The 24,991-nt window shown below is 35.8% G+C and overlaps 1 protein-coding gene across 1 annotated transcript; it reads right to left on the reverse strand.

The window, feature by feature from the left end:
• Positions 1-4,345: 4,345 nt before the first annotated feature.
• LOC100368591 (integral membrane protein 2B-like) lies at positions 4,346-22,348 on the reverse strand. Its single transcript, XM_002737684.4, has 6 exons — positions 22,190-22,348; positions 16,013-16,177; positions 8,919-9,128; positions 8,425-8,535; positions 7,020-7,179; positions 4,346-4,879 (listed from the first exon to the last, which is right to left on the reverse strand). Exons 1-6 carry the CDS (start codon positions 22,259-22,261, stop codon positions 4,746-4,748), a joined length of 852 nt encoding a protein of 283 aa, XP_002737730.1. The 5' UTR covers positions 22,262-22,348; the 3' UTR covers positions 4,346-4,745.
• Positions 22,349-24,991: the final 2,643 nt, after the last annotated feature.

A 24,991-nucleotide genomic window follows, 5' to 3' on the forward strand; every position in this document is an offset into this window, starting at 1 on the left:
GAACATGTCAATGACGTAATCCCCATTTGCATCACAGATATGTATATAAATGACCTACCGTAATGTGTCATGTATGTGTGAAGTTTGAACTTGTTTAAGTATAGACCTTAGAAAACAGGGACATGCAACTTTTGAGACCAAAGAAAATCCAACTTCCTGCGTGCAATGTGGGTTATAATTTTCAGTATAGATAATCCCATTATTGCATAAACCTTAGTAGTAGAATTATACATTTGAAACATTTGTTTTAGTTACTTTTTTACACATTTGATAAGTTGTGCTGTGCCAATATTTACATTTTTCAGTGTATAACGGGTGGACTATGCTATATCGGTTTAAAATATGTTGAAAAATCCACTTGTTATAATGACACAAATTTTGACAGGCCATTTTTGACTCCCGTGTGTGAAGCACAAAAAGGGAGTCTTTGCAGTTAGTGTGTCTGTATATGTGTGTGTGTGTGTGTGTATATGTGTCCGTCTGTTCCACTAATATCTCAAGAACCATACATCAGTTTTTGATGAAACTTGGTGCATAGATGCTCTGGGCCAATGCGCAGATTTGATTAGGTTTTGGTAAAAATCCATGCATATTAATTATCTAATTTGCATGATAATTAGCTGATTTTTAGCTGTTCCATGACTGTTCCACTGATATCTAAAAAAAACACTCATTGAATTTTGATGAAACTTGGCACACAGATGCTCCAAACTAATGCACAGATTTGATTAGTTTTGGGTAAAAATCTGTGCAATATTAATTACCTAATTTGCATAATGATTAATCAATTTTCGGCTTTTCCACTGATATCTCAAGTACTAATCATCACATTTCAATAAAACTTGGTACATAGATGTCATAGGACACTGCACAAACCTGATAGTTTTTAGGGTAATATCAGTATATATTAATTAGCTAATTTGCATAATTAATTAATTTTCAGCTTTTGATATTTCAAGTAGTAATCATCACATTTCAATGAAATTTGGTACATAGATGTCATAGGACACTGCACAGACCTGATAGTTTTTAGGGAAATATGAGTACATATTAATTACCTAATTTGCATAATTAATTAATTTTCAGCTTTTGATATTTCAAGTAGAAATCATCACATTTCAATGACACTTGGTACATAGATGTCATAGGACACTGCACAGACCTGATAATTTTTAAGGTAATATCAGTATATATTAATTAGCTAATTTGCATAATTAATTAATTTTCAACTTTTGATATTTCAAGTAGTAATCATCACATTTCAATGACACTTGGTACATAGATGTCATAGGACACTGCACAGACCTGATAGTTTTTAGGGTAATATGAGTACATATTAGCTAATTGGCATAATTAATTAATTTTCAGCTTTTGATATATCAAGTAGTAATCATCATATTTCAATGAGACTTGCTACATAGATCTTCTAGGATTATGCAGAGACCTGATTAGTTTTAATTGGATTTTAATTACCTAATTAGCATAATTAATTTTCAGCTTTTGATTTTCAAGTAGTAATCATCACATTTCAATGAAATTTGGTACATAGATGTCATAGGACACTGCACAGACCTGATAGTTTTTAGGGTAATATGAGTACATATTAATTAGCTAATTTGCATAATTAATTAATTTTCAGCGTTTGATATTTCAAGTACCCGGTAGTAATCATCACATTTCAATGAAATTTGGTACATAGATGTCATAGGACACTGCGCAGACCTGATAGTTTTTAGGGAAATATGAGTACATATTAATTACCTAATTTGCATAATTAATTAATTTTCAGCTTTTGATATTTCAAGTAGAAATCATCACATTTCAATGACACTTGGTACATAGATGTCATAGGACACTGCACAGACCTGATAGTTTTTAGGGTAATATGAGTACATATTAATTACCTAATTTGCATAATTAATTAATTGCAGCTTTTGATATTTCAAGTAGTAATCATCACATTTCAATGAAATTTGGTACATAGATGTCATAGGACACTGCACAGACCTGATAGTTTTTAAGGTAATATGAGTACATATTAATTACCTAATTTGCATAATTAATTAATTTTCAGCTTTTGATATTTCAAGTAGTAATCATCACATTTCAATGAAATTTGGTACATAGATGTCATAGGACACTGCACAGACCTGATAGTTTTTAGGGTAATACGAGTACATATTAATTACCTAATTTGCATGATTAGTTAATTTTCAGCTTTTGATATTTCAAGTAGTAATCATCACATTTCAATGACACTTGGTACATAGATGTCATAGGACACTGCACAGACCTGATAGTTTTTAGGATAATATGAGTACATATTAATTACCTAATTTGCATAATTAATTAATTTTCAGCTTTTGATATATCAAGTAGTAATCATATTTCAATGAGACTTGCTACATAGATCTTCTAGGATTATGCAGAGACCTGATTAGTTTTAATTGGATATTAATTACCTAATTTGCATAATGTTCCACTGATATATAAAGAACCACAAATTGGATTTTAATGAAACTTTTAAAGAGAACTATGCAGAAACCCAATTAGTTTTTGGTGAATATTTATGCTTATTAATCTCCTAATTAACATAATTAATTAACACTGATATCTCAATTACTGATCATCACATTTGAATAAAATTTGGTACATAAATGCTCTAGAACAATAGACAGGCCTGATTAATTTTGGGTTAAAATTTGTTCATATTAATTCTCTAACTAGCATAATAATTCATAATTTGTTTGTTCGGTTCTGTTCATGTTTGTTACCTGATTTACATAATTAGTTTTCAGCTTTTCCATCAATATGTCAGGTACAAGTAATTTTTAATTAATTTTTAATGTGTCTTCAATACTCTCAGCACACAGGAGTTCTTTCTAAGCTTTCTTTGATTTACTTTTAGGCAGTTATGTTTACCCTTTTTGTTTCCCCAGTGGAATAAAAAATGTTAACTTAGCAATTTTTAGTTTTACTTGTATCAGAAGAATGGACTTGGCTTTTCAGTTTTGATCAAATGTAAATTTTCTGATTATATTCTAACTAAAAAGTTGGCTCATTTTGTGTAGCTACACCCAGGGCAACCTTGTTTGGCTTGTGGAACAGGAGAGGATGCAACAGTAGTGTTGATATAGCTTTGTCAGTTCCTCTACGGTGTTATATTAATTGGGTAGAAGACTATAACTGAGGTTACATCAAAGGGATACCCACAGTTACATGTTTATGATTTAAGAAGCCATTTTGGATTTGATTGTGACAAAAATGCATATGTGTGAAGTTTGAACTTGATCAGAGATGTGAACAGAGGTTAATATGCAAGTTCATGTTTTCTGAGCAGATACTAATTGTTCGTCTGATGGTAGAGTGTCATTATGCTTGCTAATACTTTCTTCCTGTGGGCTACTTAAAGGTAATTCAATAAGGAAAACTGTCCATCCAGTAGGCATTTACAGCCAAGCAGAATATGGGATGAAGTACAAAATGGCATAAAATGTAAAATATTTTCATTGTCATGGCTATAATCTATCACTGTAGTGCCTTCATACATACTTAGTGTTATTCTTGTAATAACCTTGTATTACTCTGGCTTGCACCCTGGTCAGTGACTGTACAACACTCTTACATTGTACATAAAGTTGATAATCCTACTTGACGCATTCAATGCAAAAGCAGCTTGTCACGACAATATCGATGAATTTCGCTATAGCATATATTCTTGTTGCAAATTTGTTTGTGATCTCTTGACAAATTCTCATCTACCAAACAAGACATGATTGTGAGAATACATTGCTTACAGCTGGCTTAGCGGCATCTAGGTGGAAAAGGGAGACATGGTAAATTAACAAACTAACACAATCAACACATGCAGAATAAACGCAAAAACATTTTAATCTATTATTTGCATACACCAATCTTTGTACATCGATACGAACAGTATTTAATCACTTTCTTGTGCCATATATAAAAACATTTTACATGCGATACAAACATGATAAGATTATTACTCAATTAAAATTTACATTTAAAAAATATAACAGGATAAAAATCTTTCTTCCAACTTATGAAATAACATTCTAGTGTTTATTTGCAGTTGTGTCATCAAATCAAGTTGGTCTACTGTCTACCGTACATTTGTATACAGGTATAAACAGCAGCATACTCTTCACTACAAAGGCAGCTGGCTCATGTACTTAAACATCACTTTCTGAAATCATTTTACAACAAAGATATTTTATAGACTTCAATTTCATCCTACTAGCTTTGCCTCATCTTCATAGTCACAGCATATTTGATAATGAAAGTAATGGTCTATAGATACACACAGTAGGAGAACCAGTGACACTTTTTGAATCCTAGGACATTGATTTAATTTGCTATACACAAGTAGTTCTATACATAAATTAATCATTAATTGTTGCATTTCCTCAGTAATAATGGGTTAATTAAAGTTAAATTCTTTTATATTATGCAAGTTAAATATTCTTAAGGATTGATCCAGACCTATCACTGAGAGACTTAACTAACTAGAGATAAGTCAAAACTGCTGCAATCTACGATTTATTTTTATCACAACCCAGATCATTTTTTCATATCTAGAAAATAATGTCATAAATGGATCTTGATTACATTGTCTATGATGGCATTCTAGTTAGTAGTATTGGTGGTAAAATGACTGATTTGAGTATAATATAAGTAGAAAAACTGCTAGGTGGAAGTCCACCCCAAATATGAAAAGGGGATATTTACTGCCAGCACACTGAGTCTTCGATCAAAAACTTGCCAGAAAAGTAACCAATCTTAGCTGTGTTCTTGCAATTCAGTTCATCTTTGCTGCCAAGCTCATCTTTGCCATCAATACTTCGTTTTTCAATCAGCCCTAACAAAGCCAGGAGGAAATATAATTCAAATATATATTTAACAAATATAATTCGACATCCAATTATGTTGATTAATACTAACAAATAAGCAGCTTTGACTGACAATAACTCGTATGATAAGCTCCGTGAAGCTAAAAATTTAGACATGTAATATATAATTATGACAATTAATGAGATACAGACATGTGTGACATGCCAAACCACTACATGTAGGTGAAATAGTATATCCTTATACTACGAGTTGCATATTTCAATAGTATGATTGGTTTACAGATAAGGAAGTAGTGTTATCCCCAACAGTGTGCAAACAAGACTGATTTTGTGGAGACCTTGGGTCAAAATAGAATCACAAAAATCAAGTTGGATCAGCTTGGTGGCTGCGAGAGAGTGATATTTGGGGAACAAAATTAAAGTATGTCACTGAAGAGGCAATTTTAAAGGCACAAACTAAATCTAATTCCTTTTGTATTCCCACTTTTCATAACATTCCATAACATTCCATAACATTCCATAACATAGAGGATACACTCTGTGCATTCAAGACGCATCATATCAGCCTAGAGGATACACTCTGTGCATTTGAGACGCATCATATCAGCCTAGAGGATACACTCTGTGCATTCGAGACGCATCATATCAGCCTAGAAGATACACTGTGTGCATTCAAGACGCATCATATCAGCCTAGAAGATACACTCTGTGCATTCGAGATGCATCATATCAGCCTAGAGGATACACTCTGTGCATTCGAGACGCATCATATCAGCCTAGAGGATACATTCTGTGCATTCAAGACGCATCATATCAGCCTAGAAGATACACTCTGTGCATTCGAGATGCATCATATCAGCCTAGAGGATACACTCTGTTCATTCCAGACGCATCATATCAGCCTAGAAGATACACTCTGTGCATTCAAGACGCATCATATCAGCCTAGAGGATACACTCTGTGCATTCGAGACGCATCATATCAGCCTAGAGGATACACTCTGTGCATTCGAGACGCATCATATCAGCCTAGAAGATACACTCTGTGCATTCGAGACGCATCATATCAGCCTAGAAGATACACTCTGTGCATTCGAGATGCATCATATCAGCCTAGAGGATACACTCTGTGCATTCGAGACGCATCATATCAGCCTAGAGGATACATTCTGTGCATTCAAGACGCATCATATCAGCCTAGAAGATACACTCTGTGCATTCGAGATGCATCATATCAGCCTAGAGGATACACTCTGTTCATTCAAGACGCATCATATCAGCCTAGAGGATACATTCTGTGCATTCAAGACGCATCATATCAGCCTAGAGGATACACTCTGTGCATTCAAGACGCATCATATCAGCCTAGAGGATACATTCTGTGCATTCAAGACGCATCATATCAGCCTAGAGGATACACTCTGTTCATTCAAGACGCATCATATCAGCCTAGAGGATACACTCTGTTCATTCAAGACGCATCATATCAGCCTAGAGGATACACTCTGTGCATTCAAGACGCATCATATCAGCCTAGAGGATACATTCTGTGCATTCAAGACGCATCATATCAGCCTAGAGGATACACTCTGTTCATTCAAGACGCATCATATCAGCCTAGAAGATACACTCTGTGCATTCGAGATGCATCATATCAGCCTAGAGGATACACTCTGTGCATTCGAGATGCATCATATCAGCCTAGAGGATACACTCTGTGCATTCAAGACGCATCATATCAGCCGAGAGGATACACTCTGCATTCGAGATGCATCATATCAGCCTAGAGAATACAATCTGTGCATTCAAGACACATCATATCAGCCTAGAGGATACACTCTGTGCATTCAAGACGCATCATATCAGCTTAGAGGATACACTCTGTGCATTCAAGACGCATCATATCAGTCTAGAGGATACACTCTGTGCATTTGAGATGCATCATATTAGCCTAGAGGATACACTCTGTGCATTAGTGACGGGTCATATCAGCTTAGACGGCACACTTATCACCAAAACATTTTAAGGAGGAGCAGATTCAGTAGTTACGCTTCATTTTTTAATTCTGACTAATTTGAAACTGAAGTCGAGATAAATATGAGGTGTAGGCATGATACACGACATCAAATAAACAAAACAATGCACTTACCCCCTCCAATTAGATCAGTTATTTTGACTAGTCTATATGTGGGTACATCACTGCAGAGGTATGAAATGAATGGACCAAACTGGTCTAAATCTTTTACTTCAGGTTCTAATACAACCATTGTACGCTTGACTACATCAGCTTTGGGTATGTAGGAGCCATCCTGAATAAAAATCACATCAAAGGAGTCTAAATTGATAAACAGTAAAACCTGTGTACATGTACAGCAATCACCCAAGGGACTTCATTACAATCGTCTTTATATGGATGTTCAATTATTTTTTTGGGATTGCCAACTCATTTGTCCAGCAAATAATGAAAACAGTACTGTTGCAAAGTTTTTAAATTTGTAAAAATGTGTGAACGAAATATTGAACTCAGTGAGTATTCATGCCTAACCGGAAGACCACTTGAAGCCAGTCTATGAATACATCTAAACAAGGAAGTAACAACCGTAAAGGACTGCAGTCTATGAATACATCTAAACAAGGAAGTAACAACCGTAAAGGACTGCAGTCTATGAATACATCTAAACAAGGAAGTAACAACCGTAAAGGACTGCAGTCTAATTAAAGAGTGAAAATTTGACATTTCATACATCTTTATGTCAATCTTTTCTCTGAAACTAAGTCGAAAATGCTTAAAAATATGTATGAAATGAGATACAATTTATTCATACATAAAAAGTGTTTTTTTTTAAAGCAGCAAATTTAGTTACATATTTTCAAAATGGCAACTTTGATTTAATTGAGCATGCTCAGAGGCATAGGGTCATGGGTTAATGTGAAATTGTTTGATATATCTCTTCTCAAATTTAAAATAGGCAATCGTAGCCACATGAGGCCGTTCAGGTTATGCACTTGTAACAAGAGGATTTCATTGCAGAATTTACAATGCTGTTGGCTGATACTTTGCATGAAATTTTTCTGGTATTTATAAATAGCGGTCAATGATCTTTTTATGAAAATTATTTTTTATTTTTAACTAGAAAAAATCAACCATGCTGCTCATCCCTGATTCTTGAAAAAAAAAATGAAAAACCACAAACATTTTTGTTCTTTGTATTTTGCAACAAATTGTTAATTTTTCTATAAAATAAGGAGGTGGCTTATAATGATGTAATCCAGTATTCAGTTTCCATGAATTTTGTGATGTGAACGACCTCCTAATGATTGGGTTGACTTAAATTTTTAGTCAATACTACTACATTGTATTTACTCTATATCTCCTGATCTTAAATGAAAATTTTCATAATAATCTGTCTTAAGTGGTTTTCAACTATTTTACTTGCCTTATTATTTATTGGTTCTCTCGGGACACTGGGGAGAGGGGTCTGAAGACACTCATGCACGCACAAACACACACACACACACACACACCAGGGGTTATATGACTGGATTCAACTCACCCTCACTTTAAGAAGTAAATCAATGAAGTTTCTTGGAGGCAAGATGGCAGAAGTGTTGAGTTCCATCACATAGCAATATCTTTCCTGCAGATCTTTATAAGCTGACAGTTTCTGTAATTCAATGAAATGTGATTAGCAACGATATCAAAAATACAGAAAATCAGTATAAATGTATTATACAAAATGGACGCATTTGCTGACTTTCCAGCTTAACAAAAGGTTCAGAGAAATGGAGTTTTTTTGCAAGCCAATTTTATATTTCTATAACAAGATTGACTCTGCTGAATTGCACATTGGGTTAAATTACTAAAATTGTTTTCACCTATTATGAAAATATTGTGCATTTTTTTCAGTCAATTAATATTTCCTTGATTTATTGAGTTTCATTTACACTTGGCTAAAGAAATTAGGTTTATTGGGGTTTAGACAAATTCTGAAAACATGGAATTAATCTTTTAGACTTAAGCAGTCAATGAATACAAACACTAGCTTACACTGGTGAAGTCATGTAATATAGTTGCAGGGTGGTTGTCATCAAATGATGGTACTGTGATGGTTTCTGTCAGTTCTGATGAATCAATTTCTACATCTTCATCCATGTCATAAGTGGGACCAAGGGAATATGACTCGTATTGTGGAATAGCAATGGCATCATCAATCATTAGCTCATGGTTCTTGTAATTCACTCCACAACGTCCTATGAACTAGAATATATAACAAACACAATAGTGAAGTACATCATACATGTCCCCTTGAGGCAGATAGTGCACCAGAAAACAATAGTAATGTACCATGTGATAAACATCATACTTTGTCCCCTAGAGGCAGACAGTGCACCAGAAAACAATAGTAATGTACCATGTGATAAACATCATACTTTGTCCCCTAGAGGAAGACAGCGCACCAGAAAACAATAGTAATGAACCATGTGATAAACATCATACACTGTCCCCTAGAAGCAGACAGTGCATCATAAAACAATAGTAATGTACCATGTGATAAACATCATACTTTGTCCCCTAGAGGAAGACAGTGCACCAGAAAACAATAGTAATGAACCATGTGATAAACATCATACTTTGTCCCCTAGAGGAAGACAGTGCATCATAAAACAATAGTAATGTACCATGTGACAAACATCATACTTTGTCCCCTAGAGGAAGACAGTGCACCAGAAAACAATAGTAATGTACCATGTGATAAACATCATACTTTGTCCCCTAGAGGAAGACAGTGCACCAGAAAACAATAGTAATGAACCATGTGATAAACATCATACACTGTCCGCTAGAGGCAGACAGTGCATCATAAAACAATAGTAATGTACCATGTGATAAACATCATACTTTGTCCCCTAGAGGAAGACAGTGCACCAGAAAACAATAGTAATGAACCATGTGATAAACATCATACACTGTCCCCTAGAGGCAGACAGTGCATCATAAAACAATAGTAATGTACCATGTGATAAACATCATACTTTGTAACCTAGAGAAAGACAGTGCACCAGAAAACAATAGTAATGAACCATGTGATAAACATCATATTTTGTCCCCTAGAGGAAGACAGTGCACCAGAAAACAATAGCAATGAACCATGTGATAAACATCATACATGTTCTCTAGAGGCAGATAGTGCACCGGAAAACAATAGTAATGTACCATGTGATAAACATCATACTTTGTCCCCTAGAGAAAGACAGTGCGCCAAAAAACAATAGTAATGTACCATGTGATAAACATCATACTTTGTCCCCTAGAGGCAGACAGAGCACCAGAAAACAATAGTAATGAACCATGTGATAAACATCATACTTTGTCCCCTAGAGGAAGACAGTGCACCAGAAAACAATAGTAATGAACCATGTGATAAACATCATACTTTGTCCCCTAGAGGAAGACAGTGCACCAGAAAACAATAGTAATGTACCATGTGATATACATCATACTTTGTCCCCTAGAGGCAGACAGTGCACCAGAAAACAATAGTACATTACCACATGATAATAGTAATGTACCATGTGATAAACATCATACTTTGTAACCTAGAGGCAGACAGTGCACCAGAAAACAATAGTAATGAACCATGTGATAAACATCATACTTTGTCCCCTAGAGGAAGACAGTGCACCAGAAAACAATAGTAATGAACCATGTGATAAACATCATATTCCCCTAGAGGAAGACAGTGCACCAGAAAACAATAGTACATTACCACATGATAATAGTAATGTACCATGTGATAAACATCATACTTTGTCCCCTAGAGGAAGACAGTGCACCATAAAACAATAATAATGTACCATGTGATAAACATCATACTTTGTCCCCTAGAGGAACACAGTGCACCAGAAAACAATAGTAATGTACCATGTGATATACATCATACTTTGTCCCCTAGAGGCAGACAGTGCACCAGAAAACAATAGTACATTACCACATGATAATAGTAATGTACCATGTGATGAACATCATACTTTGTAACCTAGAGGCAGACAGTGCACCAGAAAACAATAGTAATGAACCATGTGATAAACATCATACTTTCTCCCCTAGAGGAAGACAGTGCACCAGAAAACAATAGTAATGAACCATGTGATAAACATCATACTTTGTCCCCTAGAGGAAGACAGTGCACCAGAAAACAATAGTACATTACCACATGATAATAGTAATGTACCATGTGATAAACATCATACTTTGTAACCTAGAGGCAGACAGTGCACCATAAAACAATGGTAATGAACCATGTGATAAACATCATACTTTGTCCCCTGGAGGCAGACAGTGCACCATAAAACAATAGTATTGAACCATGTGATAAACATCATACTTTGTCCCGTAGAGGAAGACAGTGCACCAGAAAACAATAGTAATGTACCATGTGATAAACATCATACTTTGTAACCTAGAGGCAGACAGTGCACCATAAAACAATAGTAATGTACCATGTGATAAACATCATACTTTGTCCCCTAGAGGCAGACAGTGCACCAGAAAACAATAGTAATGAACCATGTGATAAACATCATACTTTGTCCCCTAGAGGCAGACAGTGCACCAGAAAACAATAGTAATGAACCATGTGATAAACATCATACATTGTCCCCTAGAGGCAGACAGTGCATCATAAAACAATAGTAATGTACCATGTGATAAACATCATACTTTGTCCCCTCGAGGAAGACAGTGCACCAGAAAACAATAGTAATGAACCATGTGATAAACATCATACACTGCCCCCTAGAGGCAGACAGTACATCAGAAAACAATAGTAATGTACCATGTGATAAACATCATACTTTGTCCCCTAGAGGCAGACAGTGCACCAGAAAACAATAGTAATGAACCATGTGATAAACATCATACACTGTCCCCTAGAGGCAGACAGTGCATCATAAAACAATAGTAATGTAGCATGTGATAAACATCATACTTTGTCCCCTAGAGGAAGACAGTGCATCATAAAACAATAGTAATGTACCATGTGACAAACATCATACTTTGTCCCCTAGAGGAAGACAGTGCACCAGAAAACAATAGTAATGTACCATGTGATAAACATCATACTTTGTCCCCTAGAGGAAGACAGTGCACCAGAAAACAATAGTAATGAACCATGTGATAAACATCATACACTGTCCCCTAGAGGCAGACAGTGCATCATAAAACAACAGTAATGTACCATGTGATAAACATCATACTTTGTCCCCTAGAGGAAGACAGTGCACCAGAAAACAATAGTAATGAACCATGTGATAAACATCATACACTGTCCCCTAGAGGCAGACAGTGCATCATAAAACAATAGTAATGTACCATGTGATAAACATCATACTTTGTAACCTAGAGGCAGACAGTGCACCAGAAAACAATAGTAACGAACCATGTGATAAACATCATATTCCCCTAGAGGCAGACAGTGCATCATAAAACAATAGTAATGTACCATGTGATAAACATCATACTTTGTAACCTAGAGGCAGACAGTGCACCAGAAAACAATAGTAATGAACCATGTGATGAACATCATACACTGTCCCCTAGAGGCAGACAGTGCATCATAAAACAATAGTAATGTACCATGTGATAAACATCATACTTTGTAACCTAGAGGAAGACAGTGCACCAGAAAACAATAGTAATGAACCATGTGATGAACATCATACACTGTCCCCTAGAGGCAGACAGTGCATCATAAAACAATAGTAATGAACCATGTGATAAACATTATACTTTGTAACCTAGAGGAAGACAGTGCACCAGAAAACAATAGTAATGAACCATGTGATGAACATCATACACTGTCCCCTAGAGGCAGACAGTGCATCATAAAACAATAGTAATGTACCATGTGATAAACATCATACTTTGTAACCTAGAGGCAGACAGTGCACCATAAAACAATAGTAATGTACCATGTGATAAACATCATACACTGTCCCCTAGAGGCAGACAGTGCACCATAAAACAATAGTAATGAACCATGTGATAAACATCATACACTGTCCCCTAGAGGCAGACAGTGCACCAGAAAACAATAGTAATGAACCATGTGATAAACATCATACACTGTCCCCTAGAGGCAGACAGTGCACCAGAAAACAATAGTAATGAACCATGTGATAAACATCATACACTGTCCCCTAGAGGCAGATAGTGCACCAGAAAACAATAGTAATGTACCATGTGATAAACATCATACTTTGTAACCTAGAGGCAGACAGTGCACCATAAAACAATAGTAATGTACCATGTGATAAACATCATACACTGTCCCCTAGAGGCAGACAGTGCACCATAAAACAATAGTAATGAACCATGTGATAAACATCATACACTGTCCCCTAGAGGGAGACAGTGCACCAGAAAACAATAGTAATGAACCATGTGATAAACATCATACACTGTCCCCTAGAGGCAGACAGTGCACCATAAAACAATAGTAATGTACCATGTGATAAACATCATACTTTGTAACCTAGAGGCAGACAGTGCACCAGAAAACAATAGTAATGTACCATGTGATAAACATCATACACTGCCCCCTAGAGGCAGACAGTGCACCATAAAACAATAGTAATGTACCATGTGATAAACATCATACACTGCCCCCTAGAGGCAGACAGTGCACCATAAAACAATAGTAATGTACCATGTGATAAACATCATACTTTGTCCCCTAGAGGAAGACAGTGCACCAGAAAACAATAGTAATGAACCATGTGATAAACATCATATTCCCCTAGAGGCAGACAGTGCATCATAAAACAATAGTAATGTACCATGTGATAAAAATCATACTTTGTAACCTAGAGGCAGACAGTGCACCAGAAAACAATAGTAATGAACCATGTGATAAACATCATACTTTGTCCCCTAGAGGAAGACAGTGCACCAGAAAACAATAGTAATGAACCATGTGATAAACATCATATTCCCCTAGAGGAAGACAGTGCACCAGAAAACAATAGTACATTACCACATGATAATAGTAATGTACCATGTGATAAACATCATACTTTGTCCCCTAGAGGAAGACAGTGCACCATAAAACAATAGTAATTTACCATGTGATAAACATCATACTTTGTAACCTAGAGGCAGACGGTGCACCAGAAAACAATAGTAATGAACCATGTGATAAACATCATACACTGTCCCCTAGAGGCAGACAGTGCATCATAAAACAATAGTAATGTACCATGTGATAAACATCATACTTTGTAACCTAGAGGAAGACAGTGCACCATAAAACAATAGTAATGTACCATGTCATAAACATCATACACTGTCCCCTAGAGGCAGACAGTGCACCATAAAACAATAGTAATGAACCATGTGATAAACATCATACACTGTCCCCTAGAGGGAGACAGTGCACCAGAAAACAATAGTAATGAACCATGTGATAAACATCATACACTGTCCCCTAGAGGCAGACAGTGCACCATAAAACAATAGTAATGTACCATGTGATAAACATCATACTTTGTAACCTAGAGGCAGACAGTGCACCAGAAAACAATAGTAATGTACCATGTGATAAACATCATACACTGCCCCCTAGAGGCAGACAGTGCACCATAAAACAATAGTAACGAACCATGTGATAAACATCATATTCCCCTAGAGGCAGACAGTGCATCATAAAACAATAGTAATGTACCATGTGATAAACATCATACTTTGTCCCCTAGAGGAAGACAGTGCACCAGAAAACAATAGTAATGAACCATGTGATAAACATCATATTCCCCTAGAGGCAGACAGTGCATCATAAAACAATAGTAATGTACCATGTGATAAACATCATACTTTGTAACCTAGAGGCAGACAGTGCACCAGAAAACAATAGTAATGAACCATGTGATAAACATCATACTTTGTCCCCTAGAGGAAGACAGTGCACCAGAAAACAATAGTAATGAACCATGTGATAAACATCATATTCCCCTAGAGGAAGACAGTGCACCAGAAAACAATAGTACATTACCACATGATAATAGTAATGTACCATGTGATAAACATCATACTTTGTCCCCTAGAGGAAGACAGTGCACCATAAAACAATAGTAATTTACCATGTGATAAACATCATACTTTGTAACCTAGAGGCAGACGGTGCACCGGAAAACAATAGTAATGTACCATGTGATAAACATCATACTTTGTTCCCTAGAGGAAGACAGTGCACCAGAAAACAATAGTAATGAACCATGTGATAAACATCATACTTTGTCCCCTGGAGGCAGACAGTGCACCAGAAAACAATAGCAATGTACCATGTGATAAACATCATACTTTGTAACCTAGAGGGAGACAATGCACCAGCAAACAATAGCAATGTACCATGTGATAAACATCATACTTTGTAACCTAGAGGGAGACAATGCACCAGCAAACAATAGTAATGTACCATGTGATAAACATCATACTTTGTCCCCTAGAGGAAGACAGTGCACCAGAAAACAATAGTAATGTACCATGTGATAAACATCATACACTGTCCCCTAGAGGCAGACAGTGCACCAGAAAACAATAGTAATGAACCATGTGATAAACATTATACTTTGTCCCCTCGAGTAAAAGCGCAAAACCGAACAAGCAGCCTCTCGGCTGATATACATGTAGCTCCGCTGTTAGCAATGTACATTTCAATTAAAGAACTAAAGATATCATTAGAAAATGAACAAATCTGAGAGAGGTCTACCTGAGGTACCTATATGTATCGTATCAAAGCAATCCAACTTGAAATCGAAAAAATCACTTTTTACCAAAAATGATCAAAATTAGAGAATTGAAGATATTATAACGAAATGAACAAATCTGAGAGAGGTCTGTCCAAGGTACATATACACTAAGTAACAAAGCAATAAGAATTGTAGTTTTCAAAGAGAAGGAGAAAAAGAAAAGGAGAAAAACAAAAAGAAAAAAAGTTGACATGGATGACGGACATTGACGGACAATCACTCATATGATAAGTTCTGCTCAACAAAGACAACAGCGGAGCTGAAAAAAGGTAAGGAACAATGAAAAAACATAACAATATTAACTCAGACATTCACAACACTGAAAACAATACTCACTTTGCCTCTTGTGAAATGTTTAAATAAAAACATGCCACCAATCACGCCTCCGGCAACCATCAGACAAGCTAAAACACACACCACACAGGTGGTGCAAAAACCAGATCTTCTACGAGGTCTTGGTGGTGGAGGTGCTGCAACTTCTTCTGCTTTCTCTGCATCCACCTGTGTAAGCAAGAATACCACTGTAATCATTGGCTGAATGCTAAGATGATCTTGGGGATAACACTTTCTTACAATTCTTCAATATTTCATGTGTCTATTTCAAGGTACATTTGTATGTTACAAGAGATGTGAATAAAAGAGACCCAAAGTTTCGTTGACAAAATTCATATGTAATTGGACATCAGAGGTCACTCCATAATTAGACATTTTTTAGCAGTATTTTGCCACCTTTTCAATGCATTGAAAAAGAATAAAATATTGAAAACTATAAATAAATAAATAAATAAATAAATAAATAAATAAATATTGCAGATACAGTACAGCTCAAAACTTGTTTTTCACAATGTTAGCCTCACGTTAACGCAATGTTTTAACATGCAAGTACCCTGCTTAACAAGTTCCAAATTTGTTAGTGCAGACACCCTGAATTTGATTACAACTATATGATAGAGCCCTGATAGCACCATCACACATTTTGAACTCTAACATCTTCCATTTACAGTAGAATAAGAAATTATTCACTGAGTTTAATTTTAGAGGATTTGACGTTGAAAAGGTATTTATTGGGTTTGAATTCACTGGTTGTGAATACATTTTATTGTTTCGTTTATAAAGGTGAACAATTGAGCATTTATATGTACATGTTGGTTGTGCTGGTATGAGAATCATTGAGGCATGTCCCAATGGTTTGATGCTTTAACTGCTCTGTTTTAAAGATGTGATGTGGTGATCATTTATTTTTTTTGCATACAGTATTGGAATCAGACAATTAGCACTGACATGTTGGTCTGCAAGAGGAGATGTGACACTGACTGTGCTTGGATCAGGGATGTCTTCTTCAACCATGATCATGATGTTACAATATTTGATGTGACAGTTAGACTCACTCCTCAATTTTACAAGAGAGGGATTTATTTTATTTAGTCACAAAACCTATTAATGAACTCAAACTGCTTCTTTCAATCATCCAAGCCACGGAGTGACCATTCTAACTAGTAACTGTGCTAAGTAGGCAGCAAGTTGTGGGGCAATGCAACAAGTTACCTGTAATTATACCAGCATATATCACGGTTTTCTGCTCATCACTACATTGTTATCAACACAATAAAAAGTTACATAACACATTTATGCAGGAATGTGAATGCCAAACAATATAAACATTTAAACAACAGCCAGTACTGAAATGAGTCAAGGATTTCTAGAAATTGTGGCATCATCATCATCAAAAAGGGCACAACTATAAAAACAAGCCATGCATGGCACACAGTCCCCGTTAGTTATTGAATTTAAGATATATAGTTTTGTTTATAGTAACATACATGTAGCTGGAACATACATGTAAACATGTCAGGAATATGATTTTTTAACATTAAAATGATTGACATTTGTATCTGATCGTCAAACAAGTATTGAGAGATATTGCTCTGGAACAAAATCAGCCATTTTGAATACATGTATAATGAATATATAAAATTCGAACATAATCAGTCAAAGCCTGTCTGAGATATGGCTCTAGAAGCCCATTCATTAAAACAAAATGGCCGCTAGTCAGCTATTCTGAATCTGATCTGAAAAATAAAATGACGTGCATCAGGAACCCATAATGTCTAATGTATATACCAAATTTGAACAAAAGCCATCCATAAATGCCAGAAATGCTTGATATTTGATGATTTGTTAACACAAAAATGGCCACCATTCGGCCATTTTTAATAGGATTGTCAAACCAATATATCTGTATATCTATGACATGATGTATAATGAATATTTAAAATTTGAACATAATCAGTCAAAGCAAGTAAGAGATATGGCACTAGAACCACAACCACAGTCGGCTATTTTGAATTTTATCTGGAAAAAAATGATGTGCATCAAGGTCCTATAATGTTCAACGTATATACCAAGTTTGAACAAAATCTATCAGTAAAATGCTTGATTTTGATGATTTTTTAGCACAAAAATGGCCGCCATTCGGCCATCTTGAATCAGATCATGAAACAAATTGCGTATGTGTGAAGTTTGATTGTGATTGGCCTAGGCATTTCTAAGATACAGGGTCAGACACACGCACGCACGTAGGTCAAAACATAAGTCCTCGTTTTCGGACTGCGTCCGAACGGGGACTAACAAACAAACAATAAGTAAGAACAAATCTTAAAGGGGAACTAAATATAGCCTATTTTGGTGTTGGTATTTCTTAAGTTATGTATATTGATTATAAATTTAAAAAAAAAAATGAAAAATGATTATCTTCAGAGTTATGATGATTTAAATATGAGAAACCATAAAACTGTGAAGGACTTCAGTCTGCGTCATCTTGCCATAAAGTAAACGACCGCATTAGGCATAAACAAGATAGCCAACAAAGCATGATGATGAAATACTATCTGATTATATATAAACAACTTGGAGAGCCATAGTTGGCTGGATTGGTGAACTAACTTCCAGCCTAGAGAGTTTCAATTTTTATGTTAATGTTATTTACAAGCGTATCAACATGCAAATATTATGGATGTGCAAATGATCGAGACAGACATTTTGTTTTGTTTTTCTATCCAACTGGTTTCTAATAAATGATGTTTCCAATACTGTTCAATGCATGCAAATTGTTTCAAAGTCTGAATGCTAGAGTATCTTGAGTACGTAAGGTGATGGTAGAAAAATTTTCGTCATAATTGTTCGGGACATTTGTCACAGGAACACCAAGCAGATTGTTCACAGACTGCCTTGCAATTTGAAATAAAACTATCATCCGCTAAGTCCACAGTCTACAGTCTACAATACTTCCATGATCAGGGGCATGAACACGTAAAATCGGGAAAAATAAGGGATGGGCTTATAATCGAGGACCACCTTTTTGTTTTTGGGTTTGACCGCAATGTTAAAATGCAATCTGTAGCAACGAAAACTAAAAAAGCAGTGATTTTTTCCCAAAAAACTGGCGATTCGCAATTCCAGAAAGGTAAACCATGGTTAATAGTAACCGTGGGTAAACTGAGTGTGGAGGAAGTATTTAAACACCTTTCACAGCCGCCAACAGGTCACATCGTTCACACCCCTTTCATGATAGTCTCAAATTCAATGATTAATGAAACCATGTCTAATATCTAGGTACACGCCTCGATGATCACATTTTTGACTTTCCAAAAGCTACTACTAAGAGAAATATGGTTACTTCAGTATAGAATAGAAAGGATGCAAACCACGTTGTGTACGTTCACCATGCAATCTCATATTACCGGTAATGCGAGTTTTCTCATAAAAGCACGAACCAAACTACGATTATTATGAAATAAAACACACTTTTTACACACATATTTCAGAGAATATCGTCGACGCCCGGTAAAAAACAATGTGGGCTTATAATCACGAATGCCCTCGATGAATGTCTAAAAATAAAGGGATGGGCTAATACTCTGGAAGGGGCTTATGATCGGGGAACTTGAAGTATGGTACTTTAACGCAATTGGGATTTCACTGTCAGAATATACTGTGGATCAAACGCAGGGGTTTTTCTAGATAAAAGCTGCAAGAGAGAGCACGGTCATTCAGAGGCGCCACCAAGTGGGGAAGATAGGGTTCTCCCTACTAGGGTGTGGAGTTTTAGATAATTGTAAGTTAAAATGTTGCATTCTATGGCTTTCTTGGGGCCATAATCACTATCAAACATTCTTTAACTGTGACCACATGTGATCCCTGGTCAATCAGAATTTTGTGGTTGCCAGAGGATCTGGCCATGGCATGATGGCACTGCGCCCCTGTTCCTTTGTTAAAAAAAATTCCTGCAAACAATGTTCTTACCCAAGTTCTAAAAAGCACATTGCGCATATAAAAGTTGAGTTTATACTACCTAGTAGTACACAATGCTGGGAAGCATGAATGGCTATGTACAATGGCGTATACGAATGTGATCAGATACTAAAACGTCATAGCTTTGAAAAGTACCCAGACGTTAAATATGTCTGTTTGTTATTTACCCCCTCCATGTCTCTCCAAACTACAGTTATAATGAAAACAAAACCACTGCAATTTTATTTCAAATAAGTTTAGAATATACACAACTATAAATTGAGGTTTGGTTTATATTTAAACTTAAAATATATTACAACGTTCTGTGCTGTACATGTATCACATTAGTTCAGTTATTGAATACTTGAATAATATTCCTGTACTAATACTATGACAGAACCCCACACCCTCCCCGTGGCTTTCGTTGCGTATGGAAGTTATTTTCACGAGTGATGCGGTGTATCCTGCGGCCGTACTTTCACGAGCGAAGCGAGTGAAAGTACAGCAGAATACACCGCATCTCGAGTGAAAATAACTTCCATACGCAACGAAAGCCACGGGGAGGGTGTGGGGTTCTGTTATTATTACATATGTTCCATACTTGATTATTTCGTACTAGAGAAAGAACGTGCAAACCGAGATGGAATTTAGGTCGGGGAACCCCATTGCCCATTAATATGTTCCAATATAAGTGTTACGCCCTAGCAGCGCGTGTCAGTGTAGAACGCGCCAAGGAGAACGCGTGTCACTGTTTGTATCATGAAATTAAAATAATCAGACGTCTAATCTGAGTCACTGTCCGAATAAATAACTCGTTGACGTTTAGTTGGGAACACGGCAGAAGCAGAACTTGAACTGGACGACTATGATACACAGTTTATGTTGAAGTTAAAAGTTCCGCAAACATGCCGTACAACTGCGGTACTCCACTGACGGGATGACTTTCGTCGACAGCGGTTGTCGCTGAGCTGCACGCTACAACTTCTTGTGCGATCTTGCTGGTCGTGGATTGACTGGGTCTTGATTACCGGTTAAAATGTTGCTCTTTTGGCGTTGGTAATTTTTATTTGGAACTGAGTAACGCCGCAACGTCGCCAGCAGAAACCTGGTATCTCGATGCTGATGGTTCGGCTGCATAGTAATCGCTGATTTTACTGCTGGTGGATCTTCTGAGAGCCCTTCAAGGTTTATAAAACTCAGTTTCCAGGTGGTCAACATACATTAAGTTCTTCCAATCGTAGTATTCCATGTGATGTACATGCCAAAAATGTTGTTGAACGATTTGAACTGGATAAAAATAGCAGTCGAAAATGTGTTTACAAAATAAAAATAGTTCGGTAGCCAATGAAAATACCATGTTCATTTGCATATAGACCGTGAAAATACCGAAAACATTATTGCATGGGTGATATGCAAATTAGTTTGGGCCAAAATAAGTGACTGCCTAAAAGTACCATTATTGTTGTTCAAATTTCATTTCACTCGGCAAGTATATTCATGTACCCCAAGGGGAAAATATCATACTTCTAAATATTGTTTATTCCGAAAAACTGTACTCCTGAAGGGACTACTTTGTTTGCTCTCAGACCTCATTTGCATATGGGTTGTGGAAATACCGATTTTGATTTCATGGACGAATCAAAATAAACTGCAGTACATATGTAATAATAAGTAATACCCCTGTACTTTTCTGACAATTCTAAACCAGAAACCGAAACTCCATAACTCCTAGTTGTCTGTAGTGTAGTTCTTCATTACAAAGTATAAATAGATCCACAAGTACATTAACTACAAGAACAGTGTGTTTTTTGAACATTTATAAAGTATATTCACTTTGATAGCTGCTGTCATTCTTCACATCATCAACGACTCGCCATGCAAGAGCTTTGGTCAACCAAATCGCAAATCATTGATTGCACCGAGACCCCAGATATGGTTTAGGATCAATGAGACTTCGTGCCAAGGGCACAACAACAAGAAAACGTCGTTTTTTAACAGATTATAGTGTGCTTATAGGCTCAACGATCACACAGTTACGTTATTTAAAAACAAAAAACAACCGTCAATATTGACAAGGACATTAACTATGTTATCGTCGTTTGAGGCAGATACTGAAAACGACGCAATACATAGACAAACACAGACAGGCAATAAATCAATGGTGCTAAATTTCATACGACACCCAATTCTAAACCGACCATAGAAAACACAGAAATAACTTACTATCAACACTGCTTTCACTTCTGGGACATCGTCCGAATCTTTCTTTTTCACCTCTGTCGTATATATCGTCATTGTGTTTCGTTATAAGTGCTTTTTCGGTCGATTATAGCCGTACCAGTCTCGCAAAATGGACGGCCAATTATTTTGTTGAGACGAGAAATGACGTATATCATTTGCATAATGTTTTCATGTGCCACTTCCTGTAATAGCGGGCGCTCTTTAGTAAACACTATTAGATTGCCAATGTGAATACGTTTTGAATACTTCCTTTATTAAACTGAAAATAACCCTTTATGGAGTCATCTCTTCTTGGTCATCATTACAGGAAAATGATGAGCAAGCGATGTAAAATCCTTATTTGAGAAAAAGGGTTATATACACGTATAGATGCACTGAACACTTGCTGAAATAAAGCTTTCATTTCAATAGCAACTGCCCTATATATCAAATGAAAACTTCCTTGTGGGTGACTCGGAAATCAACATTGTTATGTCATATACGTATTTAAAATTACATATTTGTCAATACAATGTAGTAGGAAAATTCCAACAGAAAAAAAAATCTAAAAGTGAAATACATGTATTAGATATTAATATTAGTTAAACAAATAATTGTCTACGACAGGGAAAAAAAACAATAATTTATATGAAAATATGTCATTAAACTATTCAGTTACAAATTTAATTTCAAATTACAACTTTAATTTTGCAAACAACCTTTAAGAGTTTATGGGATATCATCTAACATAGCCACTCATGCAGAGTTGGACAGGTATCATTGTTGCGGTTTGCATCAATTTAATGAAATTATACTGTAAAATAAAGTCTCAAAAGACTGAGACCCAACACTGATGAAGGCACTTTTTGTTTTTGGCATAAAAAGTATGAAATTATTCAAACTATGGACATTGAATTAGTTTAACAAAATTTAGAATTTCTATCCGTAATATGCCAATTGAAATTCCAGGATACTAGTATTACATCAATATTCAAGTTGAGTAAAGACCGTATAACTTGTGTAACAACGGGAAAGTTGGTGATAAGCTCTACATATTTGATTGTCAAAATTACTTATTTTGATTTTGCTATTTTTTTTCCTCAAAATATTAACAACTAGCATTGGTATTTCATTAAGTTTTCATTACTCATAACTGAAGTTATGCTTGGTGGTTATCCAATACATTTTCAAATGGAGTTGTACATCTTCACAATTCTAGGTAAATAAGTAGTGTGTGATTTCTATCATTGTAATTGATCGCATCGATGTAATACTCAAAATATTAACTTTAGAGAATGCGTTAACACGAAACTTGGTCAACAGTGTCCGTAGTTATAGAATATTATGACATTGTGTTCAAGATTTCTCTCATTATTTGAGCAATATACAGGTGTGCATTCTCTATATTTTTTTTTCTTTTTCCCCTATTATTAGGGACTATTAATGGAGCGTGGGATGTTTGTACTATAACCTGTGGTGATGGTACTCAAACTAAGTTGTGTGCTACACCACCATGCCCGATTCGATCATGTATGACAATCGATTGTCCGCTTGAGATAGGTAAGTGATTGCCTAATGTGTACAACAGTCGTTGTGAATTGTTTTAAAACTAATATTTCGTCTATCATTATAGCGTTTATTGCCTGTCGCCAACGAAGACGTCGTTTTGAGCGGTTACTGTGGTTGTATGTACGAATGTTGGGTGTTTATATATTGATATGTACTCGTGTTAATTTCGAGCTTGTCGAATATATTACTCATAGTGGTTGTCATGATATTAACTGCTATTGTCTATATACCACCTGACAAATCTACCAAATGTCTTTTATATCTATATACATTGCTGACAAGTAGTGAGTACATTTCTTGCATACATTTGTATAGGTATACAATAGTACAGAAAATGTTGTATATGAATATGCTTTTTTTTTTACAGATTATAAGCACGTAGGATGCTGGAAAAAAACAACTCAAGTCACGTTATTAGAAGGAAGCGGTAATCCATATCTGGATCCTACTGATAAAGTCAGGGTGAGTATAAACTATATATACTATATATATATATTTATTGTTATTATCTTTTCTAAGGTCTATGTTTTAACGAAACATAACACTTTTTCTACTTGTACAAATAAAGTGGTTAGGTCGAAGTATTTGGGGCATTGAGGCTAAATCTTCTACTAGCATTTACCCATGAAAATTGTCTCTCTATCCTGACCAAGCAACGGCAGACGCTTCTTTGTTTCAATTCAAATTTGATCCGGGTTGCGTGTAAATACATTCCATGTGTGAGGAACGTCTCGTAAACATGCGGACTTATCACTCAACATGCACTTTATTTCTTTATTGTGTGCTAGTTAACACTTGGGTTGTGGCAAATTTAACACCTCTCCGAGGTGTGAGTACTTTTGAAACCTGCCATTGTCTTCATTTAAACGGCGGCGCGTGACACAAGAATTCCGTGACCCTTCGGTGAACATGCACCCGTTACTAACTACACTTATAATTCTATGATACTTTAATCGCTGACCACGGGTTCATACTAATTTTACCGAAAGAAAAAAACAATTTTCACATGTTATGCGGAGTGTGCTGGCTGGTCATGGCCGTTTATTAAATTATTGTGCTTACACGTTTCCTGTGCAATTTCGTGAAGAGCAAACATCGATTCTATGCAAACGACTGAACGAACTTTTTGATACAACATCATGCCAATCTTAACCAACCATGTACACATAATTTCATAACCATGGTAAATATTTGATTTTACTGCGATAAAACACAATTGAACGTACGTTATTATAT

This window comes from Saccoglossus kowalevskii, chromosome 1, assembly GCF_978046115.1.
Source record: "Saccoglossus kowalevskii chromosome 1, keSacKowa6.1, whole genome shotgun sequence".
Classification (NCBI taxonomy): Eukaryota; Metazoa; Hemichordata; class Enteropneusta; family Harrimaniidae; genus Saccoglossus; species Saccoglossus kowalevskii.

Coding starts and splice junctions, on each gene's coding strand:
- LOC100368591 (XM_002737684.4), bottom strand. CDS start 22,261: ATGACGATATATACGACAGAGGTGAAAAAGAAAGATTCGGACGATGTC. Junction 9,129..16,012: donor AACATTTCACAAGAGGCAAA/GTGAGTATTGTT, acceptor TATATATTCTAG/TTCATAGGACGTTGTGGAGT. Junction 7,180..8,424: donor ATTTACTTCTTAAAGTGAGG/GTGAGTTGAATC, acceptor ATTTTTATTCAG/GATGGCTCCTACATACCCAA.